Source organism: Colius striatus, chromosome 13 (assembly GCF_028858725.1).
Source record: "Colius striatus isolate bColStr4 chromosome 13, bColStr4.1.hap1, whole genome shotgun sequence".
In the NCBI taxonomy this organism is placed as follows: domain Eukaryota; kingdom Metazoa; phylum Chordata; class Aves; order Coliiformes; family Coliidae; genus Colius; species Colius striatus.
The window spans coordinates 7972467-7998499 of NC_084771.1; the positions used below are offsets into that span (position 1 = coordinate 7972467).

A 26033-nucleotide genomic window follows, 5' to 3' on the forward strand; every position below is an offset into this window, starting at 1 on the left:
CAGGCCCAGGCTCTGTTGGTCCTGGGAGCCCCTGTGCTTGCTCTGGCGTCAGGGCCTGTGTGGTTTTGCACAGGAGCTGCTCAGCTCTGCCTTTAATGAACAGCACAAGGCTACTGTATTTTTTCTCCTCCCTGCTGCAAAGGCCTGTGCCTGTGCAGCAGGAGCAGGGTTTGTACTGACAGACTGTTGTTCAGACTCGTTTGCTGTAAAGAGAAACTGGAAATGCAAAGGCTGGGTGGGCAGATTTGGTGTAGAAATGCCCCCTGTGCCCCAGCTGCAGCACAGAATCCTCTGCACAGCCACCCTGGCTGCTGAGGCCTGCCTGGCTTCCTCACAGCTAAAGGAAGTGCTGAGGGGCTCTTTGGGTGCAAATAAACATCAGGTCTGGGCTGGGATTTCCTCTCCTCTGCCTATTGAGCTGTGGCACTGGGGCAGGCACAAAGGGAGGCAGTGGAGTGATGGAAGGCTGTGGTGCCTGTGCTCTCCAGCACCTCCTCCTCTGCCCCCTGGCTGCGTTTTCACTGCCAAGAGAAAAAAATCCCCTGGCCCTGCCCCAGGACATCACTGTGTGTGACTCACACAGCAAATGGATGTCAGGCAAACCCAGGAGGTTCCCCAGCCCCTCCCAGCCCAGGCAGGCCTCTGCCATCACTCCAAAGGAAGCTGTCACACCACTCCAGTGTTCTGTACAAACTGCTTTTACTTGGCACAAGCAGCTCCTGGCTCAGCAGGGCCAGGGCTGGCACAAACAGGGACAGAAGAGGAGCAGAGACACTTCTCCTGTGTAACCACACACAGTGCTCGCTGCTGCCCGGGCTCTGAAGGCACCACAGGCTGCTGGAAGGACTGAGGGGCTTTGTCAGCTCTCACTGCACCCCCCAGCCCACAGAGTCAGAGTATTTACACACCCTCACCCTGCTCACAACCTCCTGGCAGCAGCCTGCCCAAGCCCCTGGGGATCCCTGCACAGCCCCTTCACAGGTTGTCGTAGTCATCGTCGTCCTCGTGCTTCCTCTTCAGGGGGTTGGACTCGCTGGCTGCATTCTGGGATGGCACCATGTTTGTGGTAATGAGAATGTTCTTGGGGCCAATTAACGAGGGATTAATCAGGACATTCTGAACTGTGGGGGTAGTTGGGGTGGCTGTGAAGGAAAAATGTGGAATGAAACAGTTCTTCCCACACTGGGGCAGAAAACTGCCACCACCAGCCACGTGCCCTCAGTGTCCCTGTGGCAGTGAGTGAGGGGCCCAGCACTGAACACAGCCCTGGAGCTGCAGCCTCCCCAGGGCCCAGCACAGGGGACAATCCCTGCCCTGCTCCTGCTCCTGAGGAGCCCCAGAAGATGAGCAACACTAAACACCAGAAAGGTGCAGCAAATTCCCCCCCTCCTGATGCCAGCTGCAGCTCTGCCCTGCTGCAGAGGAGCCCGAGGGGCTGCTGCCAGCTGCTCTGTACTTTACCTGCCTTTGCTGCCTGGGACGAGGGGATCTGCACCGTGAACCTCTGGCCCGTCAGCGACACCGGGGTGCCCACCTTTGCTGAGACTGACACTGTCTGTGCTGAAGGGGTACCTGCAGGGCAGAGCAACCCAGCCAAAGAGAAAGAGGAAATGAATAGCTCTGGCTCTGGACTTGCAGCAATGGATCTGTGTCTCAAAGACCACCAGCAGCCTTTTTTATTAGGTTTCCCCCTCTGGCTGCTGTCAGACAACCCCGAGCTCAGGTGGCACCCCCCTTCCCCAGGGGCTCAGGCACACTGAGTCCCTCCTTTACCTCATAAAATCAACATGGGGAACCCCACCAGAGCTGTTTCCTACCTAAGGTAGGAGTGCTGGGCCTGCTGCTCACAGCACCAACACTCAGGCGAGGGACTGTGATTCTTCCTGCCGTGGAGGAGACCTGTGGAGGCAACAGGGCTGCAACAATAGGGCCTGGCTGCAACAACAGAGCTTGTCTGCAACAACAGGGCCTGGCTGCAATCTCCCCTTAGGAAGGAAGCTCCCAATAGGAGAAAAAGAAATGCCCCTTGTACAACCCCCCAGAGAGCAGAGCACATGGGCTTGTGTGGCAGCAGGGCAGCCCACAGGTTCTCCATGCTGGGAACATCAGCAGTGTGAGGGGCTGAGCTGGCAAACTCACCCCAGCTTCTGCCCAAAAGACTGTTATAAGCAAGGCTGATGTAACAATGGTGTCATGAAACACAGCACTTCAATCCCCAGCCACTGTGCCCCCTTACCCCAGCTGCCAAGGCACAACCCACATCATACCTGCAGCAGGGAAACACACACAAGCCCCTCGTTTCCCCAGTTCCCTCTACAGCAGAGACAGCTGAGGTGTGAGCAGGCAGCATCCTCTGGTATCTGCACCCAAACCTTCCTTTTGCCTTTGCAAACTGATACTCAGGTTTTTTCTGCTTTAAAGGCATTTTTGCTTGGGGGTGTCCTGCTGGAGAGCAGCTCCAGGAGAGAGCCCTGGGAGTGCTGGTTGGTAAGCTAACCCTGAGCCAGCCATATGCCCTCCTGGGCAGGAAGCCAATGGCATCCTGGGGGCATCAAGGAGAGTGTGAGAGCTTCTGCTGCCCCTCTGCTCTGCCCTGCTGGGGCCTCATCTGGAGTCCTGTGTCCAGTTCTGGGCTCCCCAGCTCCAGAGGGACAGGGAACTGCTGGAGAGAGGCCAGTGCAGGGCCACCAAGATGCTGAGGGGATGGGACATGTGTGTGAGGAGGAAAGGCTGTGGGACATGGGGCTGACCTTTGAGCTCTGCAGGGCCCTTCCAACCCCCAGCATGCTGGGGCTCTGGGAAAACATGTGCAGGCACACTTCATAATGCACTCTGTGTTAGAAACTGTCAGTAAAGGTCCTGGTAAACCCTTAGAGACAGAATCACAGAGTGCTGGAGTGGCAGGGATGGGAAGGGACCTCTAAAGATCATCTCCATAACAGCCCCTGGCCTTGACTCAGACCCTCCTCTGACACGCAGAGCTCAGCTTTGGCCCTTCAGAGGTGTGCAAAACTAACTGCAACCAGATCCCTGACAAACAACAGGGCCAGGAGGTGAAGCCTTCCCTGCCTCGTGCCCTTACCTTCTTCTGCAAGGACTTGAGCCTGTAGTTGGGAGCTGTCAGGCAGTATCTGTCAGGGGGCAGCCTGGGCCCGGAGTACGGCTTGATGAGCGGCAGCGGCGTCTGGTTCTTCTGCCTCGCAATGTCTAACAGGAACTGCAGACACACAGTCACACCCCCTGCAGCCTCTGCCCCGGCCTGGGGCCCCCCAGCCAGCCCGACTCACGTCTCTGGGAGGTGGGGAGGTGAAGGACTGGTCTGTCCTGCACTGGATGGCCAGCCTCACGTCGTCCGCGTCCACGCTGGGTTTCTTGGCGTGGCTGGAGTAGATCTTGGCGTCCTCCAGGATGGTGGTCACATACCCTGGGGAAAACACAGCCTGGGAAACCCTGCCCCTTCTGTAACCACAGGGAGAGAGCACTGCAAAGAGGTTACAACAGTATCTTTGGGCATTGGTACTCTGTGGTTAGAGCCAACGTTGAGGTGGTGTTGATGGAGCCAGGACAGGCCACGTGCTGCGCTGGAGGCTCCTCTGCCTCAGGGCTGGAGAGCGGCGTGATGAGGGCACTGCAGCACCTGCCTGTGAGGAAAGGCTGCGGGCCCTGGGGCTGCTCAGCCTGGGGAAGGCTGAGGGGGGAGCTCATTAACAGTTACAGACATCTGAATGGTGGGTGTCAGGAGAATGGGGCATCATTTTCTCTGCAGTGTGCAGTGACAAGACAAGGGGTGACGGGAAGAAGCTGGAACACAAACAGTTCCACTTCAACAAAAGGAAAAACTCTTTCCCTGCTGAGGTGAGGGAGCCCTGGCCCAGGCTGCCCAGGGAGGGTGTGGAGGCTCCTTCTCAGGAGGTTTCCAACCCCACCTGCACACGTTCCTGTGTCCCCTGAGCGAGGGGAACCTGCTGTAGCAGGGGCTGGAGCAGCTCTGCAGGGCTCTTCCCACCCTCACCATGCTTTGAGACCGTTACCAGCGGCCCCGCGGGCCGGGCTCTGCCCGTTACCGGCGGCCCCGCGGGCCGGGCTCAGCCCGTTACCGGCGCCCCCGCGGGCTGGGCCGGTTTCTCAGGGCCGCATCCTTGCAGAGCGATGAGAGGCGGCTGAGGATGGAACCCCTGCCTCGTCCCGCCGATTGCTCCAGTTCTGGGGAGGAAACCCCCGCCCCCAGCCCCGGGAGGACGCGCTGCCCCGTCCCGCCCGGAGCCGCGGCCCTTACTGTAGGCGAACTCCAGCATCTGGTTGATGACCCGAGGCTCGTACTCCGTGATGCCCATGTCCTTGAGGATCTGCGCCATCACCTGCGCGGCGACAGGCCCCGCTCAGCTCCGCCCCGCCGCACCCCGGCCCCTCCGGCCCCTCCGGCCCGGCCGTACCTGCGCGTCTTTGGGCGCGCTCTTGGGAGACGCCATCTTCGCCGGCTCCATCGCTTCCGCTGTGCCTCAGCCGCCGCTTCCGGTCACGGGGACAGGCGGCCGCGCGCGGCTACGGCAGCCGGGAGGGGCCGTTCCCGTGGAGACGCGGCCGTCGCCGCGGCCCGGTGCGCTGCCGCCGCCTCCTCCGGGCTGACCCGCCCCAGCGCCCGCCGCCTTTCCCCATCTGCTGAGCACCCTGGCAGCCCTGGCCTGGCCTCTCTGCAGCCGCTCCCTGTCCCTGTGGGAGCCCAGGCTGGGCACAGGGCTCCCGGTGAGGCCTCAGCAGGGCGGAGCAGAGGCGCAGCACAACCCGCCAGGCCCGGCTGCCCACGCTCTGCTGGATGCCCCCGGGCTGCCACTGGCTTCCTGCCCACGTTGCTGGCTCATGGCTGGTTTCTTATCACCCGGCACTGCCAGGTCACTCCCAGCCTGTGCTGGTGATGGGCTTGTTCCTCCCCAGCCGCAGGACTCTGCCCCTGCTGAAATGGCTTCATGGCAGCCCACCTTCCCCTCTGTGCCAGTGCAAATGGCCACGGACACACAGGGGTTCCTGTGACCTCCCCATCCCAAGGAGAAGGTGAGAAACCAGCCTCAGGGAGGGTGCAGTGAGCTCCTCAGCTCCCTTCCCACTTCAGACCAACCTGGGGCACTGGGCTTTCCATTCTGCTTTGTGTTTTTAAACACCCAATTACCTGTGACACAGAAATCCTGTTAAATAGAAATATTGGTGGGCACAGGCTGTCCCCTGTGGGTTCAGGGAATCGTCTCCTGTCTCCTGCACTCCATGCAAGTCTCTTCTCTCCCTTTCTGAGACACAACAGAACAACAACGAAAGGTTGTTTCATGGGTTGGAGGGGGATCAGCAGCATTCCAGGAGAGGCTGCAGTCCTGTGGTCATTAGCTGGGATGGTCCAGATGAAGCAAGGGCTGGAGGAAGACGAGATATCCACAGCAGAGCAGAGATATCCACAGCAGAGCAGCTGATGTAACGGGGAGGAGAAGCCAAGCTCCTCTGAGAGCAAGGAGAAATAAACAGCTGTTAACTTGTGATCCTTCTGATTCATGCCTGTAAGGCATTGCAAAACACCCCAGCAGCAGCAGCAGCAGCAGCCAGGCTCTCCCTCTGCCTCCCTGACCTGCCAAGGAGGATGTTTAATGCCTGGAAGCCATCCACTCAGCCCACCTGGATGGAAATGCCGCTTCTGAGGCCGCCTCAGCCCCGGGATCTGTGTCCTGCAGGGGCAGCTGGTGGCTGGGGATGTGGGGGGCAGAGACAGAGGAGCTGGGAAGGGGCATCCCCCAGGTGCCAGGGCTGAGGGGCTGGCAGCCAGCGTGTCTCTGCTGAGGCTTCTCTGGCTGGGAGTGCTGTGGCCTTACAGTCCAAGTCATTTGACTTTCATGAGTCAGAGCATGTTACACAGAAACACCCCGCCAGGAGGGAACAGAGGATGAATTCCAGACGCTGACCTTAGACAACAAACAAAACCCCATTTTTTTCCCTCCCCTTGCTTTAGGGAAGAGGGGGAGGGAAGTTCTTCCACCAGGGACTGCATGTGGGCTGTGGATCCGGCTCAACCTTGGCCTCCAGCCCTCCAGCTGACTGCTGTCCCTGATATTTATTCTCCATGCAGTTAAAGATACTTTGTACTGCCAAGGGGCTCTACGTTTGCCCCCTAAAGCAGGCAAACACTCCTCTGTGTCCCCCCCAGCCTCCTGTCTATGCTGCAACAGCCATCCCCACCAGCCAAGCTGCACAGGGGTGACTCTCCAGGCTGAGCAGCAAGAGCTGCATTTCTGCCTGGAAACCAGTGGTGGTGAGCAGGAGAAGAGCCAGTTTCCACAGGGGAGACATTCAGCCACAAAGCCACAAAAGCCTTCTGTGCAGACAGCTGAGCTGGAGCAGCTCTGCCTGGCCCTGAAAACTTCCTCCCCAGCAGCAGCCCTGAGGGCACAGCCATGCTGTGAGTGGCTGCCTGAGGGAAGAGCAACCCCCTCCATCTCTGCACAGACACTGGGGCTTCTTCCAGCCTCAGGAAACTGGCTCACAGCATGGCCAGGCTCAGACTCCTCCATCTGCTGAACCAGGGACAGCTGCGTCCCAGCTGGGAGGGTGAGCACCCTCCAGCTCAGCTCTGCTCAGGGGGTGGTGGTGAAATCACCAGCACAGAGCCAGGCCTCGGGAGTGTCTTCCTAGGTGGGTTCTGTTGAAGTGTTTAAGGTGCAGCAAAGCCAAGCCCTGGCACACAGTCTGGTTTGCACTGTTTGAGGCGTTCTGGTGCCTAAATTATCTCTTGGATGAAATCCCACACAGACAGCACTTCTGCCCCTTGGAAATGCAGCAGAAGCTCCCTGATGTTAAACCGAGGGGTCCATCAACACAACAGTGACTGTGCTCAGCACTGACCTGTGAGCCCAAACCCCACACTGCTTCACTCTACGAAACACTGGCTTTTGAATAGTCCTCCAGACAAGAAAAGCTGCAGAGAGCAGGGCTCTGAGGAGAAGGGAGAGGGTTTATTCCACAGCAGCCACCCTGCTGGCCTCTGCCAGCACCCCAGTTCCCAGCCTCAAGAGGGATTTTGAGGCCTGTGGCTGGGCTGCTGTGCTGGCCCCGTGTCCCCTCACCTCATCTGCCCTGGTGCCTTCCAGCTCCTGGTCTCTGATCTGTTCTGAAGTGGAAAGTAAATCAAGGCTAAGTGTCAGACTGTCTCATTTTGAAGACTGATGGCTGAATAGAGGGCTTCCCTGTCCTCTCTTGATGGTGTCATTAAAGCACTGTCAGGGGAAATGTCTCCCTGGGTGGCATCTGCAGGGGAGGAGCTCAGCTGAGACAGGCCCTAAATAAACACAGAAGCATGGAAAACTCTGTCAGTGGCCCAAATGGGCTGAGCACATTTGCAGCAGCAAAGGACTGTTCTCCCCAGCCTGGCACTGACTCACTGTGAAGGCAGTGCCTTCTTCCTCAAGGCCCATTCACCCCTCGCCTTCCCCGAGTTGCTTCCCTCATTTCCTGCCTTCTACTTCGTTCTTTATTCAACCTCCACACAGCTTTCTGCAGTCAGACCCCAGCTCTGTGGGATGAACCAGTGCTCACCTGTGGAGCCCCTCAGCACGGACCAGGGACAAGCTCCAGCCATGGCAGGGTGAGGAGAGCAGGGTTTGCCCATGCAGCAGCAGCTCAGGGGCTGAGCCAGGGCCTCAGGAACCAGCCCTGCTCCCTCCCTGGGCTCACAGAGCCCCTGCAAGAAGCAGCTTCCCACAAGTGAGGTCTCGGTGACACTTGTCACCCACACAAAGCACAACACAGCCACGCTGGGGTCAGATCTGAATACATCTGCATCATTTATTGGCTGTATTAAATATATTATCTATTTGATAGTTACAATTTAGTAATACAATGCATGGCAACTTTAACATAAGTCTGAAATACCTCAAAATGACAAATACAAGGAGACTGAAGACGGAGCCAACAGGTTAATGCCACGAGGGAGCCCGGCCCGAGCCAGGGCTGGGCTGCAGCAGCAGCTTTTGCCCCAGGCTCTCTGGAAAGGTGACGGTTTTGTGGCCATTACAGGAGATCTTTCACCCTTTCAGGAGTGGCAACTCGGTAGTATTGAACTCTGCAATCCCCATTTAGCTTTTTAAAATGATCAGGAGTATTATTGCCCAGTGAAGCCTCCACAAGCCTCGTTCCGAGGGTTACAGGAACAACCCTTTGGCAAGCGAGGTTTGCTGGAGGCAGTCTGATCTGCTAAAAGCAGGCTAATGAAGAGAAGTAAAAAGACTGTAAACTCTTCTGCAAACTAAAGACTAATATCTGTATAAAACTCTTCCTAAGGCAGGAGGGAGAGATTTCTATGATATAACAGCTGATTAACTTAAAGTTCTGCTACAAGTAGAACAATACATTCAAACATACATTGCTTTTCCAGGACTTTTAATCAAAATAAATAGAGTACAAAAGGAAGAGTACATCTGGAAAGGATTAGTTTCAGATTGCACCAGAAATCTACTGCTGAAGAGTACTGAGTGATACTATGTCACCACTGAGGTGGTTCCCCCCCTCCATCCCAAACACAACGCCTCCAACTGTCACACGACCTCACTCAGCGACTGCCAGAGGAGAAAGAGCCTCAGAAGGGATGGAGGGCTGGAAATAAACAGCCCTTGGCCTGTGGCAGCCTCACCTCTGCCGTGTGAGTGTGGCTGCCTCCCTGGGGCGGGAGCCGGGCACAAAGGCCGTCCCAGGCCGGGGACGGGCAGCGGGCGCCAGCAGCCCCCGTGTAGTGCACAGTGTCCACGGAGCAGCCCCAGCCAGCCAGGCCCAGGCTCGGGAAGGTTCATTCCCAGGGAGGAAACGATGGAATGTGGAGCTGCTGCCCCTGGGGTAGCACGGCCTTTACCACCTTGTCTCGAGGGTGGCTAAAAGAGAGCTCTCTGGGGTACAATTTGGTCGCTGGGGGGACGTCCAAGGGCATCCCCAAGCAGGTGGAACTTTGTGTTTTCAGGTTAATAATAGTACAAAAAAGGTTTGCTCAGTTTGAGCCAAATAGTGTAACATTTATCATAAATGCACTTGTTTCTCCTTGAAGACGATACCTGTGCTGCTTTTTTTGCTGAAGACACTGTCAAAGATTTCATGAGGAGCACAGGAATTACTTTTCTCTCAGGCACTGAGAGTGAAATGTGGACGTGGCCAGGGGCTGCTGGCCCCTGCCAGGGCCCTGCCGAGGCCGTAGGGGCACCACAGCCTCCTCCCCTCTGCTCTGCACCGTGACCGCAGCCCTACGAACGCTGGGAACCGCTCCTTGGAGACTGCCGAGGAGCCAAAGGACTGCAGTAACATCCCTGCAGCACAGCTTGGCTTTCCTGCTGCAGTGTGTGTGTGTGCCCGAGGCGCTGCGCGGCTCTGCCTGCGCTGGGAGGGCCTGGCCGGAGCCAGGCGCCGCTCCCGGGCCGGCTGCGGAGAGGAGGAGCGTGTGCACTAAGGCAGCGATGCTGACCCTGATGGGAGAGGAGGCGGGATCCCCCTTGGTACGGTGCTCGGCGGGAGCTGCCGGCCCAGCCTCGCCCGCGCCACCCGTGGGACCGTCCGTTTCGATCAGAGCCGCCCGTCGGTACCCGAGACGAGCCCGTGGCCGGGCGGCCCGGCGGCGAGCGGGGCTCCTCTACTTGATGACAAAGTACTGAATGACGACGGCGAAGAGGATGGCGACGACGGCGAAGCCGCAGAGCAGCCCAAGGGCGATGAGCCGCTCCTCGCGCAGCGTCTGGCGGCTCCGCGCCAGCTCCACCGGCTCCGCACGGCCCGGGCACGGCTCCCGGCCCTGCGCCCGCGCCGAGAACACGGTGCTGGGGCTGTAAGGGCCGTACAGCTCGGCACAGCCGGGCGCCTCCTGGCTCTGGCGGCCGGCGCACACTCGCACCCGGTACTCACAGTTCGTCTGCAGCCCCGAGAGGCGGAAGGAGGGCTCCGGGCCCTTGTACACCTGCCCAGGAGAGAGGGGGTCAGCCTGCAGGCGGTGTGACGCTCCCCACCCGCAGCACGGGGGCTGCACGGGCCCTGCAGAGCTCACCCAGCCCAGCCCTGCTAAAGCAGGTTCCCCTCACTCAGGGGGCACAGGAACGTGTCCGGGTGGGGCTGGGAACCTCAAGAGCCAGCATGAGCCAGCAATGTGCCCTCGTGGGCAGGAAGGCCAAGGGCATCTGGGGGGCAGCAGGGTGAGGGAGGTTCTGCTGCCCCTCTGCTCTGCCCTACTGAGGCCTCATCTGAGTCCTGTGTCCAGTTCTGGGCTCCCCAGCTGCAGATGGACAGGGAACTGCTGGAGAAAGGCCAGTGCAGGGCCACCAAGATGATCAGGGGATGGGACGTGTGTGAGGAGGAAAGGCTGCGGGAACTGGGGTTAACTGTAGAAGGCTGAGGGGGTACCTCAGCAACACTTAAAAGTACTCAAAGGGTGGGTGTCAGGAGGATGGGGCAGCACTTTTTTTCAGTTGCATCCAGTGATAGGACAGGGGGTGATGGGAAGAAACTGGGACACAAGAAGTTCCATTTAAACACAAGGAAAAACTGTTTCAGTGTTTCAGTGAGGGAGCCCTGGCCCAGGCTGCCCAGGGAGGCTGTGGAGGCTCCTTCTCGGGAAGTTTCCAACCCACCTGGACATGTTCCTGTGTGACCTGATCTAGGTGGGAGCTGCTTCTGCAGGGATGTTGGACTGGATGAGCTCTAAAGGTCCCTTCCAACCCCCACCATGCTGGGATTCTACAATTAAGGAGACTCCACATTTGGTGCTGGACACCACCTGACATCCCTCCAAATCAGCTTCATGAAGTCTCAGTTTTACTCCAGAAGTCAGAATTCATTCCCTTGTGCAGCATCCAATGCTCCTGCTGTGCCCCACACTGACAGACCTGCACTGTGATGCTCATAGTCACTCCCCTGAGGACTCTCAAGCTCAGCCATTTGCTTTTACAGTAGATGGAAAGGGCCAAGAGGGAAATGAGACTCTGATCTCTGATAACCTTGGCTGCCATGAAGCAGAATGGCAGGACTCTGCTCCGGAAGCTGCCCTGGCCCATCACAAACCCAAAGTCCCTCTGAGAGCAACTGGCTGAGATGCAGAACAGGCCACACAGTAAACTGAGTCCTTTGGCACAATGAGAAGCCCTCCTGCTACCCCACCAAGAGCATTTCAGCTTCACATACAGACATCTCTTTCCAAAGTCAAACCCCCCCTCACGTTCCTGACGTTAAACAGAAGGTTACCTGATCAAACTCTCTGCCAGCAGCAAGCTGAAGGATGTAAACAATGGAATCTCCCTTCATCGGCTGCAGAGCTTCCCAGGTGATTTCAAAAGTGTTTTCTTCCAGCTGATTTGCTTTGGGTGCTGGAAAAAAGGGTGATTTGTTGGTATTTTGGGAGAAAGAGAACAATGGTCTCTGTACATGTTCTTTTCAATCAGAAGGTCCCAAATCACCCATTGCTGCAGTGCCTCGTTTCCAGGGTTAAGGTAGCAGAGAGGCACTGCTTTGGGTGTTCTTACTCTGGCTCAAAGCAGCTTCACTTTTGTACATTTCCCATTGAAAATGGGACAGTTCTAACACACGACTGGGCAGGAGAAAGCAAAAAGCTCAAGGCTTTTCCAATAACCTTGTTACTAACATGCAGGTAACTTCCAGGTCATCCCAGGTAACCCTCAGTCAAGTAATTTTTAGCAACTCAGATTTGTTTCAGCCTTTTCTTTGTTATTTTTCATGAGAACTCTAAAATATGATCACTATAATGTTTGTAGGCCACGCTTGTCTGTCTTCTTCAAGCTGACAAGACGAGCTTCTGATGTCTAATTCCTGCACAGAGGGCTGAGCATTTTCATACCACTGGAGGAAACAGCCTTTCCGTCCCAGTACCTGGTTAGAAAGGTGGCTGAGTCAGCCTGTGCGGGCAACCAGCACCCTGACCTTCAGAATGACCTTCTCTAATGGTCACCTTTAATGTCTGCAGTGGAAAGTGCAGATCAGAACAAGTATCTGTGTATTTGTTTACCTTTGTGCTGTTGTAACTCATATCTAGTGACAGACAACCCTGAAAAGTGACTTTCCAGATGAAAAAGGGTAGAAGAAACCCCCAGTGTCAGGGGTGGAGGAGCTGCAGTGCAGGAGCAGCCACATGCTGGTCCTACACCAGCAGAGACCTTCGTGTAGCAAGACAAAGACCCTCACAGCCAGTTTCTGCTCTCAGTCCCACAAAGGCCCTGGAAAGAGGCTGTGCTGGGGAGGCTCAGGTTGGAGTCTGCAATCCAGTGGGGAAATGGCTTGCAGAAGCTTCTCACCTTTCAAAGATGCAGGTGGGGACTTAGTTGTAGTGAAAGCATAAACTTCAGAAAACCTCCCCTCTCCAGCATCGTTGTAGGCCTGGATCTTAAAGCAGTAGGTAGTGGACTCACTGAGCCGCTGCACCTTGTAGGTGTGACACGGCCCGTTGTACACTGTAACAAACCTGTCAGGAAACACACAGCACACACGTCTCAGCTCCTCAGCAAGCATCAGGCTGTGTTTCAGCATCGGGTTGGAACATTTTTATCTAACTGAAGGACAAAGTGGCAACAGGTTCTGGTGCCTCAGGGTCAGGATGAGTGTGAGGGAGCGTTCCAGCAGCACCACACACCACTCCACGGGTGGGACACTGACTTCAGCCTCGGGAAGCAGCTCTGGGCACTGAGCTACAGCCACAGGCTACAGCCTGGGCTGCACCACCAAGCTCCCCCTCTGAGCCAAGGGAATAACCCTGCTCTGTACTAGCCCTGTTGCCATTTCCAGCTCAGCTGGCAACCCACCTGTCCTACAGGAACTGAGAATTTCCAAAGCAGAAGACACCTGGCCAGACAGGAAGATGCTACAGCACCACTGTTCAAATAGTAACTAGTAAAGAGCAGCTCAACAGCCATTAAGAGCACTTCTGGCTGAAGGATGGGATGAAAGCCACATGCTGAGAGGCGCAGAAGTGAGACACTTAAAAGGGCTTAAAAACTCATCACAAAGCTGTAAAGCAATGACACCCTTCCCATAGGGATCAGCTCACCTGCCAAACCTGTCCTCCATCTGCAAGTTGAACTGTGTAGGGTTGGGAATTAAAGCTCTGCTGGGACCTTCACCCCATTTGAGTTTAAGGCTCTGGTAGCTGAAGACCACACATTCAAGGTGAGGAGGGTCAGGAGGTAGTGGCTTCGTTTTGGCTTTAATGGAATGACTGAAAGGACCAACTCCAAAGCTGTTTATGGCCTGTATTCTGATTCTAGAAGGGTGAGAAGAGCAGCTAGACAGTTAATTTCCTCATGTCCTGAAAAAAATGCTGGCTAATAAAGCAAGAGTTAAATACAGTGAGGAATCTAACTCCAAACAATAAAGCAACGAAAACACAGTTAGAAACTAACTGCAAAAATAAGCTACTTCAAGTCACTCAAAGTACATTGCTTTCAACATAATGAAGCTTCAGTGTTTCTCGGTGCTGCTCAGTGAACACACACCCATCCTCCACCTGAACCCCAGCTGTCAGCACCACTGACACCAAAGATCCACCATCTGAACCAAGCTTTGAGCAAGGCTAAGCAGCCCACGGGGGAACAGCAGGGTACACTCATCCACTTCTGGGGAGACACTGCTCACCCCATGACAGGCACTGCTTCAGAACAGAAAATTCTAACTCCAGGCCACGTAGAACAAAGGCTTGGCCCTGAGACAGAGCTTAACACAGCACCCCGAGCTGTCCCTGAAACATCCCGGCCTCTCTCTGCACATCACCGGTTCCTTTTGGTATTTCTGGAGCCGCAGAATCAATGAGGCTGCATAAAACACGGCTCTAAACATGTCAAACAGCACCTTGAGAGCTGCTGCTTGGGAAGCCCATGCAGGCGGGTTCAGAACAGAGAGGCTCATCCTTACCTGTACAGAGTGTCGGGCAGCAGCTGCTCAAGAACGTGGCTGGTGCTCCTGCCAACAGTGACGAGCTGCTTTTCCCCATACTCGATGTTGTAGCCCGTGATCTCTGCCCCGTGGCAGCACGGCTCCTCCCACTGAATTGCCAGGCACGTTGACAGAGGCAGAGCAGGGTCCCCGTGCTGCTGGAGGAGCCGCAGCAGCGGCACGGCCGCGGGCGCCGCCGCGGGAGTTGTCACCGTGCCCGTCTCGCCAAACAGCCCCGTGCCAGCCACGTTCACTGCCTGAGGACACAGCAGGGCTGCTTACCCCTCACAGGCACTCACATCCCTGCTGCCTTTTGCGTGGCTGGGAAGGAACTGCTAGAGAGCAGTACAGGGGAAAGAGAGCTGGGGGTGTTGGTGGGCAGCAGGATGAGCAGGAGCCAGCAACGTGCCCTTGTGGGCAAGAGGCGAACAGCACCCTGGGGTGGGTTAGCAGGGCTGTGGGCAGTGGGTGCAGAGAGGTTCTGCTCCCTTTCTCCTCTGTCCTTGTGAGACCACATCTGGAATAGTGTGTCCAGTTCTGGGCCCCTCAGTTGCAGAAGGACAGGGAGCTGCTGGAGGGAGTTCAGCACAGGGCCACAGAGATGCTGGAGTGGAGCATCTCCCTTGTGAGGAAAGGCTGAGGGAGCTGGGGCTCTGGAGCTTGGAGGAGACTGAGGGGTGACCTCATTCATGTTTACAAATACATGGTGGGTGTAAGGAGGATGCAGACAGGCTGTGCTCAGTGATGGACAATGACAGGACAAGGGGCAATGGGGACAAGCTGGAACAGAAGAGGTTCCAAAGCAACACAAGGAAAAAACTTGTTCCCTGTTGAGGTGAGGGAGCACTGGCAGGGGCTGCCCAGATGGGCTGTGGAAGCTCCTTCTCTGGAGACATTCCAACCCTGCTGGACAGTTCCTGTGCGCCCTGCTCTAGGTGGTGCTGCTCTAGTAGGGGGTTGCACTGGGTGAGCTCTCCAGGTCCCTCCCAGCCCTTGAGATTCTGTGAAGATTCTGATTAAAAGCAGTTTGCAAGAGAATGTCCCACGTAAAGTGGAAGCACAGCAATGTATCTGGTAGTTAATGCAACTGCAGATGTAAATTTCACCTCTAGAAAGGCACAGTTAGGAGAGACTGAGGGAGAGGGAAAGCTGCTTACCCACTGCCTTCTACACTGACAGTACATGGCTTTATAGTCTCTAGCTGAAGTTTTTCTTCAAACCGCATGTACTTGTAGGCACAAAACAAAAGGCTTTTCATACCTGGACTCTGCAATAGTAGGTGGTTGCAGGTGTGAGACCTTTGACTTCGTAGCTGTGGCCTGGGCCAGTGTAAATGATGTGCATGGATCCTTCCACCTGCCCCCAGTCCAGCCTGAACTCGCTGATCTCGGCACCATTGCACTCGGGGCTCTGGGGGATCAAGGGACAAACTCTCTCAGCTGTTGCACATCCACACAGCCACCACACAGTGTGAACAGAGGAGCACTGGGGTTGAAACCTGAGGTCCTCTCCACCACAGCCAAGGGCATGATTTTAAGTTCAGCTTGTTAAAGGTTTCCATCTAGACACATGGCTGGGTGACCTCTGCAGCTCAGGCCAGAACTCTGAAAGACTCACAGTCTCTTACCACCGGGACGAACTAAATCTATTATACATTAGTTACCATACCATGAGGAGGGTTAAACATCACCCACTTTATTCAGCTAAGAAGGAAATCCATAGCTGGCAAAATGCCCTAAGCCAATGTACACCTCTACAGAGAGATGTGCTCAAAACATTCCACCTCAACACTTATTTCCCCCATTCCTGTGGCTCACACCTCTGTCACTACAGCAATAGAAGCCAAGTAGCAGCCTGTGTATTACTGACAAGTCACTAACACCTACCTCCCAGGACACAACAGCACAAGTTGCACTTTTACAAGTTATCAGGGGCTTGCAGCACTGATCAGGGGGTCCTGGAGCCGTGGAGATCTCTGCTCTGTCAGACTGAGGCCCAAACTGCAATGAAATGCAATGGCATGAGGGCAGCCACAGCAGCAGAGCAAGAACTGACCTGCAAGGGTACGAGCTGAAGAAAGCAAATTATTCTTGACCTGATGGAGAATTAAACAGAAGCGTTTGGTGCTGAGTTTCAGACCATCATTTGGAACTGCTGTCAGGTTGTTTCCTGTTTGAAGGGGCCCTGTGCCTGCAGGGTATCTGTAACCCTCCCGCCGAGATGCTTCTGTAACTCCTCCTTCCCCTGTGGTTGGAATCTGGCTTCTAGAAGCAGCTGGGAACTGTTTCAGAAAGACTTATGCAACCAACACTGATCCCAACCTTACTAAAACCTGACAGCATTTGAGTACAGTCCTCTTAGTCTTACTCACAGTCCACAACACTCTTCCCATACCACCCATCTGCAGAGACTACTCACAAGAGAAAGTGATTCCCTGAGGCACAGGTAGAAGGGGTTACTCCCAGCCAGCAATGCAGGCTCTTCCCTGAAGCCAAAGAAATGACTAACAGTAGTAAGAGAACGTCAAGCCCTGACCTGGGACCAGTTACCTTTGTACTGACAGTAATCCACTCAACAGATAGCAACAGGCAGTGAACACCCCCTCAGTCAGGGACACTCCTCGTACCCTACTTTATCAAATCTTCTTAAAATCATTTTTTTTTTAATGCTGTGAGAAATTTTGCTCCTTCAACAGAAGTACAACAGAGCACAGAAGCTACAACAGATGAGGTAAGACAACAGCACTCTTTGTGTAACAAGCCCCTTCTGCCCCGTTAGCAGAGTGGTTACCCCGACTTTATTGGCTGCTCGGATCCAGAAGCAGTATGTTCTCCCTGGAAGCAGATTGGTTACTACACATTCACAGCCTGGACCCTCATACACTTGTCTGCGTTCCTCTTGCTCAGAGTTTGCCATCTCCACAACATACTCTGTAACCTCAGATCCTCCATCTGCAGAGGGGGGAGCTGGGAAATAAAAAGAGAGAAGGGATTTCTTTCCCTATGGACCTCAGAAAGCGCTTCTTCCTTTTACACAGTTTCCAGTCAGCCTTCTCCAGATAAAAAGTTGAGGCAGATGATTTCTAAAAGACTAGGTGCAGGCTTTTAGCACGTGTCTGAGCAGAAGCAGCTTATGAAGCTTGCTTTGTTGCCTCCCATATACTGATAGGTTACTTTCAGGTGGCCTTCACCAAGTTTTTGTCAGGTATTTTCCACGTATTTCCTTCAAAACCCAGTGTATCTACATTACTCTTTCATTGGACACACACATCACCAACTCAGAGGTGAGCAAGCTTTGCTCTCCTTAAAAAACCCAAACAACAAGGATCTGGACCACATCTGTCTCTCCACAGAGAGACTTCCTTTCTTCCCTGACAAGCTGTACAGTTTTCTCATTTCTCTTAGCATCAGGAAGGTATTTTGCTGAGCTCACCCCACTGCAAAGTGACTTCCTTGGGTTTGGCTTTGCCTGCCAGGCACGGAGCACGACACGGCCCAGGAGGAACAGCCGACGTTGTCACAGTCGTCACATCAGAGGCCTGGCACGGAGACACATCATTTCAGAGAGCAAGCACAGCACCACATGGCACTAAAACCTCCCCAGAGATGGTTTGCAGAGGCCAAGGCCTTCTCCTGCTTCTCACCTGGCTCTCCCCACCTTTACTGACACAATGAACTCGCATCCGGTAGGAAGTGCCGGGCTGCAGATGGTCACACACGTGCTCTCGCTGGGCCCCGCTGTACACAGCCTCCCACTTGCCCCCTGCACAAACACACAAAACACTTCACACTACACAGCTCCTGCCAAAATTGGCCTCCAGAATTCAATGGGTCATTAAGAGAGTGGAGGCACAGACACCAATGCACTGAGCAGTGATGCAGGGGACACAGCAACACAGGTGATGAGGGAACAGCAGCTGCTGAAGCAGTGAGTGGGGAACCAGCACAGAAGCTGAACCAGTGCCCAAGGCTGAGGGGTTGCTTACCAGCTGATGCCTCTGACAGCTCCAAAATGTACTTGGCAATGTCTGACCCTCCGTTATCTTTGGGTGGTTCTGAAAGGAATCAACATCTTAAAGTCCAGAAGACTCCAACCCCTGCAGTCTCAGATTCAAACATTCCCAGTGCACTTCCCATTAGTGACTGAGATTCCAGACAGAAGAGTCTCCAGGAAAACAACTGTCTATTGCAGGTGTCACCTCTCATTTCCTTCAGAGCCCATGACAGTTACGTGAGCATCACAGTAAATGTGGAGTCTGCTCCAACAGCACTGATTATTGCTCTGAAATGAATCCAGAGAAACCTTACTGCTGCACTACAGCCCCAAACCAAACAAGCTGCAGTTCTTGGCAATGCTGAGTCCCTCTCCTGCAACATCAGTATCTGCAGGGAGAAGTCCTCAGCTGGAGTTGGCCTCTGGGTTAATCAGTGTCCCTGAGTGACTGCACCTGCAGAGGCAGCATGAACAGGACACCTACCCCAGGTGACCCTCAGGCTGTGGGAGTGGATCTTGCCCTTCACAGAGGGTTTACTGGGTGGCCCAGGCTTGTCAGGCTTGGTGCTGTGTTCAACCACCTCACTGGGGCTGCTTTTTCCTTCACTGTTGTAGGCAAAGAGCTGTTCCAGAAGCAAAGGGACAGACAACAAAGGCTTTATTTAGTGTCACATCCTGCTGCTGTACAAAACTCTTCCATTAAACCAGCCCAGGACAAGACAAGAACTTCCAGGAAAACCAAATGAGCCACTGAGCCCAAATCTGATTTGTGTTCTGATGCCCCAAACCCAGACCAGCAACAGCAGTACATTGTCTGCTGTCCCCACAGAAAATGTCTGTGTTGTGTGAACATGCTGATCTCCAGAAAAGCAGAACCATAACAAAATGAGAAACCAAACCCAGTACAGACCCTGAACTTGTAGGCTGTGCTCCTCCTCAGATTTCTTAAAGTGCACGAGAGCTCATCCCCATTGTACTGTGGCTGGAAACCATAACCCTGCCAAGGAGGGAAAACAACAGCAACCACAGTCACTCCTTTTGGGCGACAACACAAAAGCCAGATCAGAGCCATGAAGCTGGTCTGTAGCCTGAACTTCACATTTGCTGCATGAGCACAGGCAGCACCTGCCAACCCCTGCAGAGTTCTGCAGCGTTTCACTTGGAAGTGACACACAGAGTTGACTCTGGGTTCAGGCTACAGCTCATGTACCAACCCCAGCACTTACAGAGCCTTCTTCTTCCATGTCTAAGGTGTAGGTGAGAGCATCATCCGAGGCCCCGTGCGCCGGGCTCCACCTCAGCGACAGCCACGTCACCCCGGCCTCGACCAGCTGCGGCGGCGGCGGGGCCGGCGGCACCATCCCTGCGGTGTGGTACGTCACTGGCTCGCTGAACCCGCTGCAGGAGGTGGGCAACAGTGTCAACAGCAGCACAGGGACCAGAGAACCCCACAGGGATGTGGGCTGGAAGGGCCCTGCAGAGCTGCTCCAGCCCCTGCTAAAGCAGGTTCCCCTGGCTCTGGGGGCACAGGAACGTGTCCAGGTGGGTTTGGGAACCTCCCGAGAAGGAGCCTCCACACCCTCCCTGGGCAGCCTGGGCCAGGCTCCCTCATCCCTTGGGTAAAGAGGTTTTTCCCTGTGTTTGAGTGGAACTTTTCCAGCTTCTTCCCATCATCCCTTGTCCTGTCACTGCACACTACAGAAAAAAGTGTCACCCCATCCTCCTGACACCCAGCCTTTAGGTAGATGAGGATCCCCCTTCCGTCTTCTCTTCTCCAGTTGAACAGCCCCAGGTCTCTCAGCCTTTCCTCCTCACACACATGTTCCATTCCCTCAGCATCTTGGTAGCCCTGTCTTGGCCTCTCCAGCAGCTCCCTGTCCCTCTTGAGCTGGGGAGCCCAGAACTGGACCCAGGACTCCAGATGAGGCCTCAGCAGGGCAGAGCAGAGGGGCAGCAGAACCTTCCTTGACCTGCTGCCCACACTCTTCTTCATGCCCCCCCCAGGATGCCATTGGCCTTCCTGCCCACAAGGGCACATTGCTGGCTCATGTTAGAGGGACTCTCAGTCCCTCTTTGCAGAGCTGCTCCCCAGCAAGTCACCGCCAGCCTGTCCTGGGGGGTTGTTCCCCCCAGAGATGTAGCTGATGAGCAAATAAATGACACATGTCATGTTGATTACCTCATGCCAATATCGTTTTTAGCCGCCAGTCTGAGCGAGTACTTTGTGGAAGGAGAGAGTTTGGTAAGTTTATACTGCTTCAGGTGCCCATAGTAGCATTCTTTGAAGGGTCCATTCTTCCCCTTTAAAAAACAGTGAGAACAATCTGACCATTGTTTGCACAGGGACTGTATTCTCCCTCCCCAGGCCAAATTCTTCACTCTTAGTTTTCCCAAATCTCATTTCACTAATTTAATAGCACTACACAAGCAGGAATGTGCCTAAAGGATGTGAGAAGCTGATGTCATCACGGTCATACTGAGCGTGCCAACAGTAATCCTGAGCACTCTTGATTATAAAACCCCATTTGGACTGGGACATGTTTAGGTTTTGGCAATGCAGACTTGATAAAATGGTAACAAATGACTGCAGTTGAGAACAAACCCCATTGCTGAAGTTCTTCATCGCTTTGGAACACATTTCAGTAAGAAGTTCAAAAGCTGAGCCATGTTTGTGGCAGTTACTGAAGACAGAAGCCATATGCCACCCATTAAACAGAGCACAGGGATTAAAGATGCTCTGAATGACAAGAAGTCAGTTTGCCACTGTCCTGTCAGAGGACCCGATCATCCTCCTGACTTGCTGCAATACCAGTCTTTTGATTTGAGCTCTTTATTTGGCTTCCCCATTTAAAACTGTCTGGACTCTGCCACTGAAAATAGCTGATGCTCCTCAGCTAAAAGGTATTTTTAAGTATAATTGCTCTACAGATGTCATCATGATTATTTTTTGCACCAGAACAGGACTCACCTCATCCCATTCCAAAAGGAAATTAGTTATTTTGGAACCATTGTCATTTGAGGCCTGCAAAAAAGGAAACCATGAACAAAAGCTACAATCAAATGGTTGTACTTCTATACCTACTTGTGCACATTAAGAAACCCCCATTTTAACAACATAACATTCTCCAACTGCCTTTTAATACAAACTCTTCAGTGCAGAACTGAAAGTTTGTGCAGCTGGCACTCTGAACAGCCCTCTTCTGCCACAAACACACTTGGGATCACACAGCTGGAGCTCTGCTGCGGGCACAGACACAGGGGGTCAGAAAGGGTGAAAACCAGCGGGTACTGTAACTAAACCAGAAGCCTTGCTCCTGATGGCTCTCCAGGCTGCCACGTGATTTCTATTCACCCTCAGAGCTCAGAATGGGAATTTGTGTTCGTTTCACTTTATGGGTAACACAAATGCTGTGCCTACAGCTTGTCCTCTGCTCACCAGCTGAGTAATGTAAGTGCTCAGATGAGCAATGTTTGTTCTTGTTATGACATACTGGACAATCTCTGAAGGTCCCTTTCAACCCCAACCATTCTGTGATTGTATATGAACTGGGAACTTCCTTCCCTTTTAAAGTATGGATTACACAAATACCCTGACTAAAGGAAATGAGCTGTGAACTGTTTTTCAGGTATAAGCACAGTCATAACAAAAACATGAGAAGAAAATCAACAAGTTACCAACAAGTTTCACAGATATTGGACACATTCAAAAGTCAGACAAAAAACCCCCTCAGATCTCCAAACTAGCCAAAGAGATCTGCTTTGAATGGGTCAGAGGAACTACAAAACCTCTGAATTGTAACGTTATTCATCATCCTGGAACCTCGAGCAAAAAGACAAATGCTCCATCCTTTCCATGCTGCCAAAGAGAACTTGCCTACTGCAGTTTGTACTTTGAGACCTGCTGCCCACTCTGCAGCACTAAAACTGGACACAAGAAACTAAGGGAACGGTGAAAGAAAGAGGAAGAAACAATCCTGGCTTCAGTTATCAGTCTTAACTGAGCAATTGAAAAGCCAACACCTAAGGCACACACTAAGGTATTGACAAAGCCAGTTTCAACATACCCTGGGTGAACACCCCAGGCTGCTTACCTTCCACTGCAAACTCAGGCTGTTCTTGGTTCTGTTAATCAGCTTTGGTGCTGCTGGGCAGTCTGGCTCACAGCTCTCTGTAGTGAAGCTCACTAACTCTGAAATGGATTCTTTTACGGAACTGCTGGTTGCTGAAACTCTGCAACAAAGCACAAATATTTGTTATTTCGCTGTTTCATTAGCAGGGGTTACAGCACCAGCACCAGCCTGCTCACACTATGGGAAACAAGGGCCCAATCCCTCTTCTTCAGATCACTGACTCTAAAAGACAATTCCATGACTTTTCATTAAGGAAGGAATAACAGTAAGTGAGCTTATGACCTTGCTCCGGGTTCTAGTAAGTGATGCCCATAAGAAACCCTCCTGTCTGTTGCCTGTTGAGGGAGACAGGGGGATGCTGGCAGGGCAGGGGGATGGAGATCACACCCGTGCACTCACAGATGGTGAAGACTCCATTTGGCATCGCCCTTTCACTTTGCAGTTACTGTCTCTCACAGTGATGCAACAGGGGTGGGAGGCATGATGAAAGCTCTAGCAAGTGGCACTGAATGGTAACAGAATACCTGACCAGAAATGAATCTTTTGCTAAGAAGACCTTCAGATTCAAACACAGACATCACTCAACTGTGCAAGAGTAGGGTACAGCCAGGGCTGAACCCACTGCTCAGGAGACAAAGCCACAGCTACCAGCACAGCTGTCCCAGTGGCACAGGCTCTCTAGAACAGCCATGCTCACTTCTGTTTGGTTTTGAAAAGCAATGGCTTGATTAATTGTTCAGGAATGCTGTCTTGGCAAATGACCTGTAGGTAAAACAGGTGGCCTGTGGGGAGAGCAACACCCCAAAACCAACCATGCGCCAGCAGAGCTGCGCTGAGTGTTCACCACGCTCCTTTGCAGCTCAGGAATACGAGTTTGCTTCAGTAAGTCGTAAAACTTGCCTCCTCCTGTGCCCAAGCACTAAGGCTCTCTTCTGCCACCAGATCACAGTGTTCTCCTGGCTTGTTTTTCCTGACCAGTTAAACACTGACCCCAGTAACACTTATTTACTGTGGGGCAGCTCTTGAATGTCACATCTTGTTCCCTTCTAACATGGCACCACTCCCCATTTCAACCAGTTCCCACTTCCCTTCTCACACTGCTGCAGAAGGTGGCAGTTTAGAGAATCACAGAACCTCAAGGGCTGGAAGGGACCTAGAAAGCTCACTCAGTGCAACCCCCCTGCCAGAGCAGCACCAGCTAGAGTAGGGCATACAGGAACCTGTCCAGCTGGGTTGGAATGTCTCCAGAGAAGGAGCCTCCACAGCCTATCAGGCTGACAACTCAGACAGGCAGGTCCATGCCCAGGGCTGTGTGGTTTTATTCACCACTGCCTTCAGGCTACAACAATCTCTTGCACCCTGACAAATCTCCTTGTTCTAAAAAACAATACCCACAGAGGATAAATTGAAGCTTGTATCTGAGAAACACAAAGAGAGGAAAGAAAATGAGGGGACACTGCAATGATGAAGTATCTCGTTCCCAGCCACATACCTGGCGTGATAATCAGTTGCTGGTCTGAGATCAGGCAGTGCAATCGTTAACTCTTCCCCACTGCGAAGAGGAAAAGACAAAAACACCCCAGAGTTACGGCTCTTCCCGAGGCTCTGGCGGCTCAAAGCTCATTGAAAAGCAAAACCACGTAGCACACATTTAACTTTCACGTTTTCCATTGTCCATGGAACTCTTAGCAATATGACTTCACGTTAATTTCACGTGAAGTAGGCAGGTCTGCAAGGCAAGAGCCAGCTCCTGACAGCCATTGCCTGGGTGCACGTTTAAACATCGGAATTGCGCTTAAAGGAAGAAACTAAACTTACACATAGACAGATTTAAATTTTCCATTTTTACCACTGTTGGATATTGCTACTTCAAATGTAAATGCTGCTGGACTATGACTATGGCTCTCTCCATTCTGTGAACTAACTGGGAGATTCCAGGACAGAACGGCTGATCTTGCTTGTATATCAGAAACCTATTAAAAGCATAAATAATGCAAGTAAGTTTGCTTTCTGTAAGAAAAGGTAGGTTAGTCAACAACATGGTGTGGCTAGTTTGCCTATGCAGCTCCTCACTGGAGGAATTCTTTACCTTTGCAGTGGAAATATCGAGTCATTATTTGAAGTTCGATTATTTCCTCCTTTCATTTCTAAAGTCTCACCCTCAAGGGGTTCCCCTCAGCACACACACTCCCCTGGCTCAGTGCACGGACAGGAAACTTCCATTTCCCCTGCACCGACTGGAGTCTTCAACACTGACACCACATCCATCTTCAGGCACAGTCAGATGGCTCAACTTTCCAACTCTGGTACAGCTCCCTCACGTAGCCTTAACGTTTACCCATTGTGCTGCAGGACTGCAAGAGCCTTTGATTTTAAGTGCTCACAACTTATTTTCTGCTGCTTAATCCCCATACTCCAACTTTTCTCTGACAAAGTCAAGGCATTAAGGACAGATGTCAGAAGCAGGGACATAGTTGGAAAGCTGGAGCAAAAGAACACAACCCATGCTGACTGTATAGATCATGAAGTTTCATTAAGTGTGCTCAAGGCCAAAACCATCAGTGCAGCTTTAGCCTTTAGGCATTGAAATGAACGTCACCAGACTCCAGCTTCCTAAATAAGTCTGTAAAGACACAAATATCTGCTTCAAATTCTAAACACACCATAAAAAGATGATCTGCTTTTGTAAACTCTATTCCCAGTATTCTCAAATCATTTAAGCTGAAGGAAGGATGGTTCCAGGAGTGAGCAGACTTGGGTTTGGAAGGTACTAAACTCCTTACATACACTAAATAACTTCAACAGTGGATATACTCTGGGCTTAGAGCCAGGGAAACTGAGTCAGACAGACTGTTCCAGAAAGTTGAGGAAAAGTGGGTCTCTACAGCAGGGCTGCCCCTTCCCTGCCACAAACTCTGACAACCAAGGGACATTTTCTCTATTAAAAAAAGAAACCACGAAGAAAAAAGGGGAAGAGAGACCAAGATGGTGCATGTTACTTGATAGAAAGTATATCCACAGCAAATGATGGTATTTGAAGGAGAATACTTACGACTGGCTTGCCAATGCTCAAGTGAACATCACACTTCTTGGATTCTGTGTCAGATTCTGAAACGTCAAACACAAACCAGGTTACTGGCAACCCCAAGAGCAAAAGGGTCTGTTACAGAAAGGCCACCACAAGATGGAGTTTGCCACATTAAAGCTTTAACAATGGTTCTTATTGTGTAAAGTTCATTTCCCCTGTTTGTTTTGGCTGCTTGAGGGGCAGAAACATGAACTATCCAAAACTAACAGTGTTACAAAAACCCTTTTAGTACATCCTGCACAAAGGGTGGATTTTCCTAATCCCAGCACAAATAAAATAAAAATGCTTCTCCAAAAACCAAAGGTGTTAAGAAAATGACAATAAGATCTTATCTCTCTATTGTTTGTGCTTCCCTTGAATTGCCATTGCAAAGCACTTGCTAGAGCAAGGGATAACTTGGAAGAAGCTTGAACAAAAACTGCACGCTACAAACACCTCCAGGTACCAAAAGGGCTGCATCCCTCAACTGAATCCTGCCTTCACTACTGTCCGAGTCAAACAATTCAGGAGACAGTTCTGCCCACACACAACAACTCCTCCCTCCACTCCCCTGCCCAATCAATTTGTACTGGGGCAAAACTTCAATTATGCTTTTTGCCCTTGGCTAAAAGCTTTCACCTCTCCTTACTCCCCAAAATACAAAGTCAGGTTTCTCTTTTCTTTCTCTAACTGAAGAGTTAAATACAACAGTGACCCAGATGAAGATCAGACCTCACAGCCTAATGACATAGTTAATTTAAGACACACACACACACAACACTAAAAAGGTGCACAAACCATGTAAGGAATTGTGACCTGAAGCTGTCTGTGCTCCAGTGACACTGTTTCAACCCAACAGGAAAGGCAAAGATATTGCACATGAGGTATTTCAGTATATGCATCTAAATAGC

At 52.6% G+C, this 26033-nt stretch overlaps 2 protein-coding genes across 3 annotated transcripts in view; both read right to left on the reverse strand.

Moving 5' to 3' along the window:
* Positions 1-682: 682 nt before the first annotated feature.
* On the reverse strand, positions 683-4824 carry TAF9B (TATA-box binding protein associated factor 9b). Its single transcript, XM_062006936.1, has 7 exons — positions 4434-4824; positions 4277-4358; positions 3288-3424; positions 3083-3217; positions 1818-1899; positions 1462-1572; positions 683-1142 (listed from the first exon to the last, which is right to left on the reverse strand). The coding sequence occupies exons 1-7, from the start codon at positions 4482-4484 to the stop codon at positions 976-978; spliced, it is 765 nt and encodes a 254-aa protein (XP_061862920.1). The 5' UTR covers positions 4485-4824; the 3' UTR covers positions 683-975.
* A 2966-nt stretch (positions 4825-7790) lies between these two features.
* Positions 7791-26033, reverse strand: part of LOC104554089 (fibronectin type-III domain-containing protein 3a-like) — a 47578-nt gene continuing 29335 nt past the window's right edge. For both annotated transcript variants that reach the window (XM_062006422.1, XM_062006421.1), the window contains exons 8-27: positions 25108-25163; positions 23874-24028; positions 23548-23607; positions 22017-22155; positions 20894-20947; positions 20105-20226; positions 19152-19323; positions 18836-18922; positions 18410-18548; positions 17918-17986; positions 17576-17694; positions 17365-17470; positions 16723-16898; positions 15819-15932; positions 15193-15342; positions 13912-14189; positions 13052-13264; positions 12303-12469; positions 11239-11360; positions 7791-9961 (exon numbers count right to left, since the gene is read on the reverse strand). In XM_062006422.1, coding sequence (XP_061862406.1) covers positions 9641-9961; positions 11239-11360; positions 12303-12469; positions 13052-13264; positions 13912-14189; positions 15193-15342; positions 15819-15932; positions 16723-16898; positions 17365-17470; positions 17576-17694; positions 17918-17986; positions 18410-18548; positions 18836-18922; positions 19152-19323; positions 20105-20226; positions 20894-20947; positions 22017-22155; positions 23548-23607; positions 23874-24028; positions 25108-25163 — 2819 coding nt within the window. In that variant the 3' untranslated portion in view covers positions 7791-9640. The remainder of the gene's footprint in view (positions 9962-11238; positions 11361-12302; positions 12470-13051; positions 13265-13911; positions 14190-15192; positions 15343-15818; positions 15933-16722; positions 16899-17364; positions 17471-17575; positions 17695-17917; positions 17987-18409; positions 18549-18835; positions 18923-19151; positions 19324-20104; positions 20227-20893; positions 20948-22016; positions 22156-23547; positions 23608-23873; positions 24029-25107; positions 25164-26033) is intronic.

Excerpts from the sequence above, each read along its gene's own strand:
- TAF9B (XM_062006936.1), bottom strand. The coding sequence starts at position 4,484 with ATGGAGCCGGCGAAGATGGCGTCTCCCAAGAGCGCGCCCAAAGACGCG. Across the intron at positions 4,359-4,433 it reads GCGCGCCCAAAGACGCGCAG|GTGATGGCGCAGATCCTCAA; the intron begins GTACGGCCGGGC and ends GTCGCCGCGCAG. Across the intron at positions 1,143-1,461 it reads GTCCCAGGCAGCAAAGGCAG|CCACCCCAACTACCCCCACA; the intron begins GTAAAGTACAGA and ends TTTCCTTCACAG.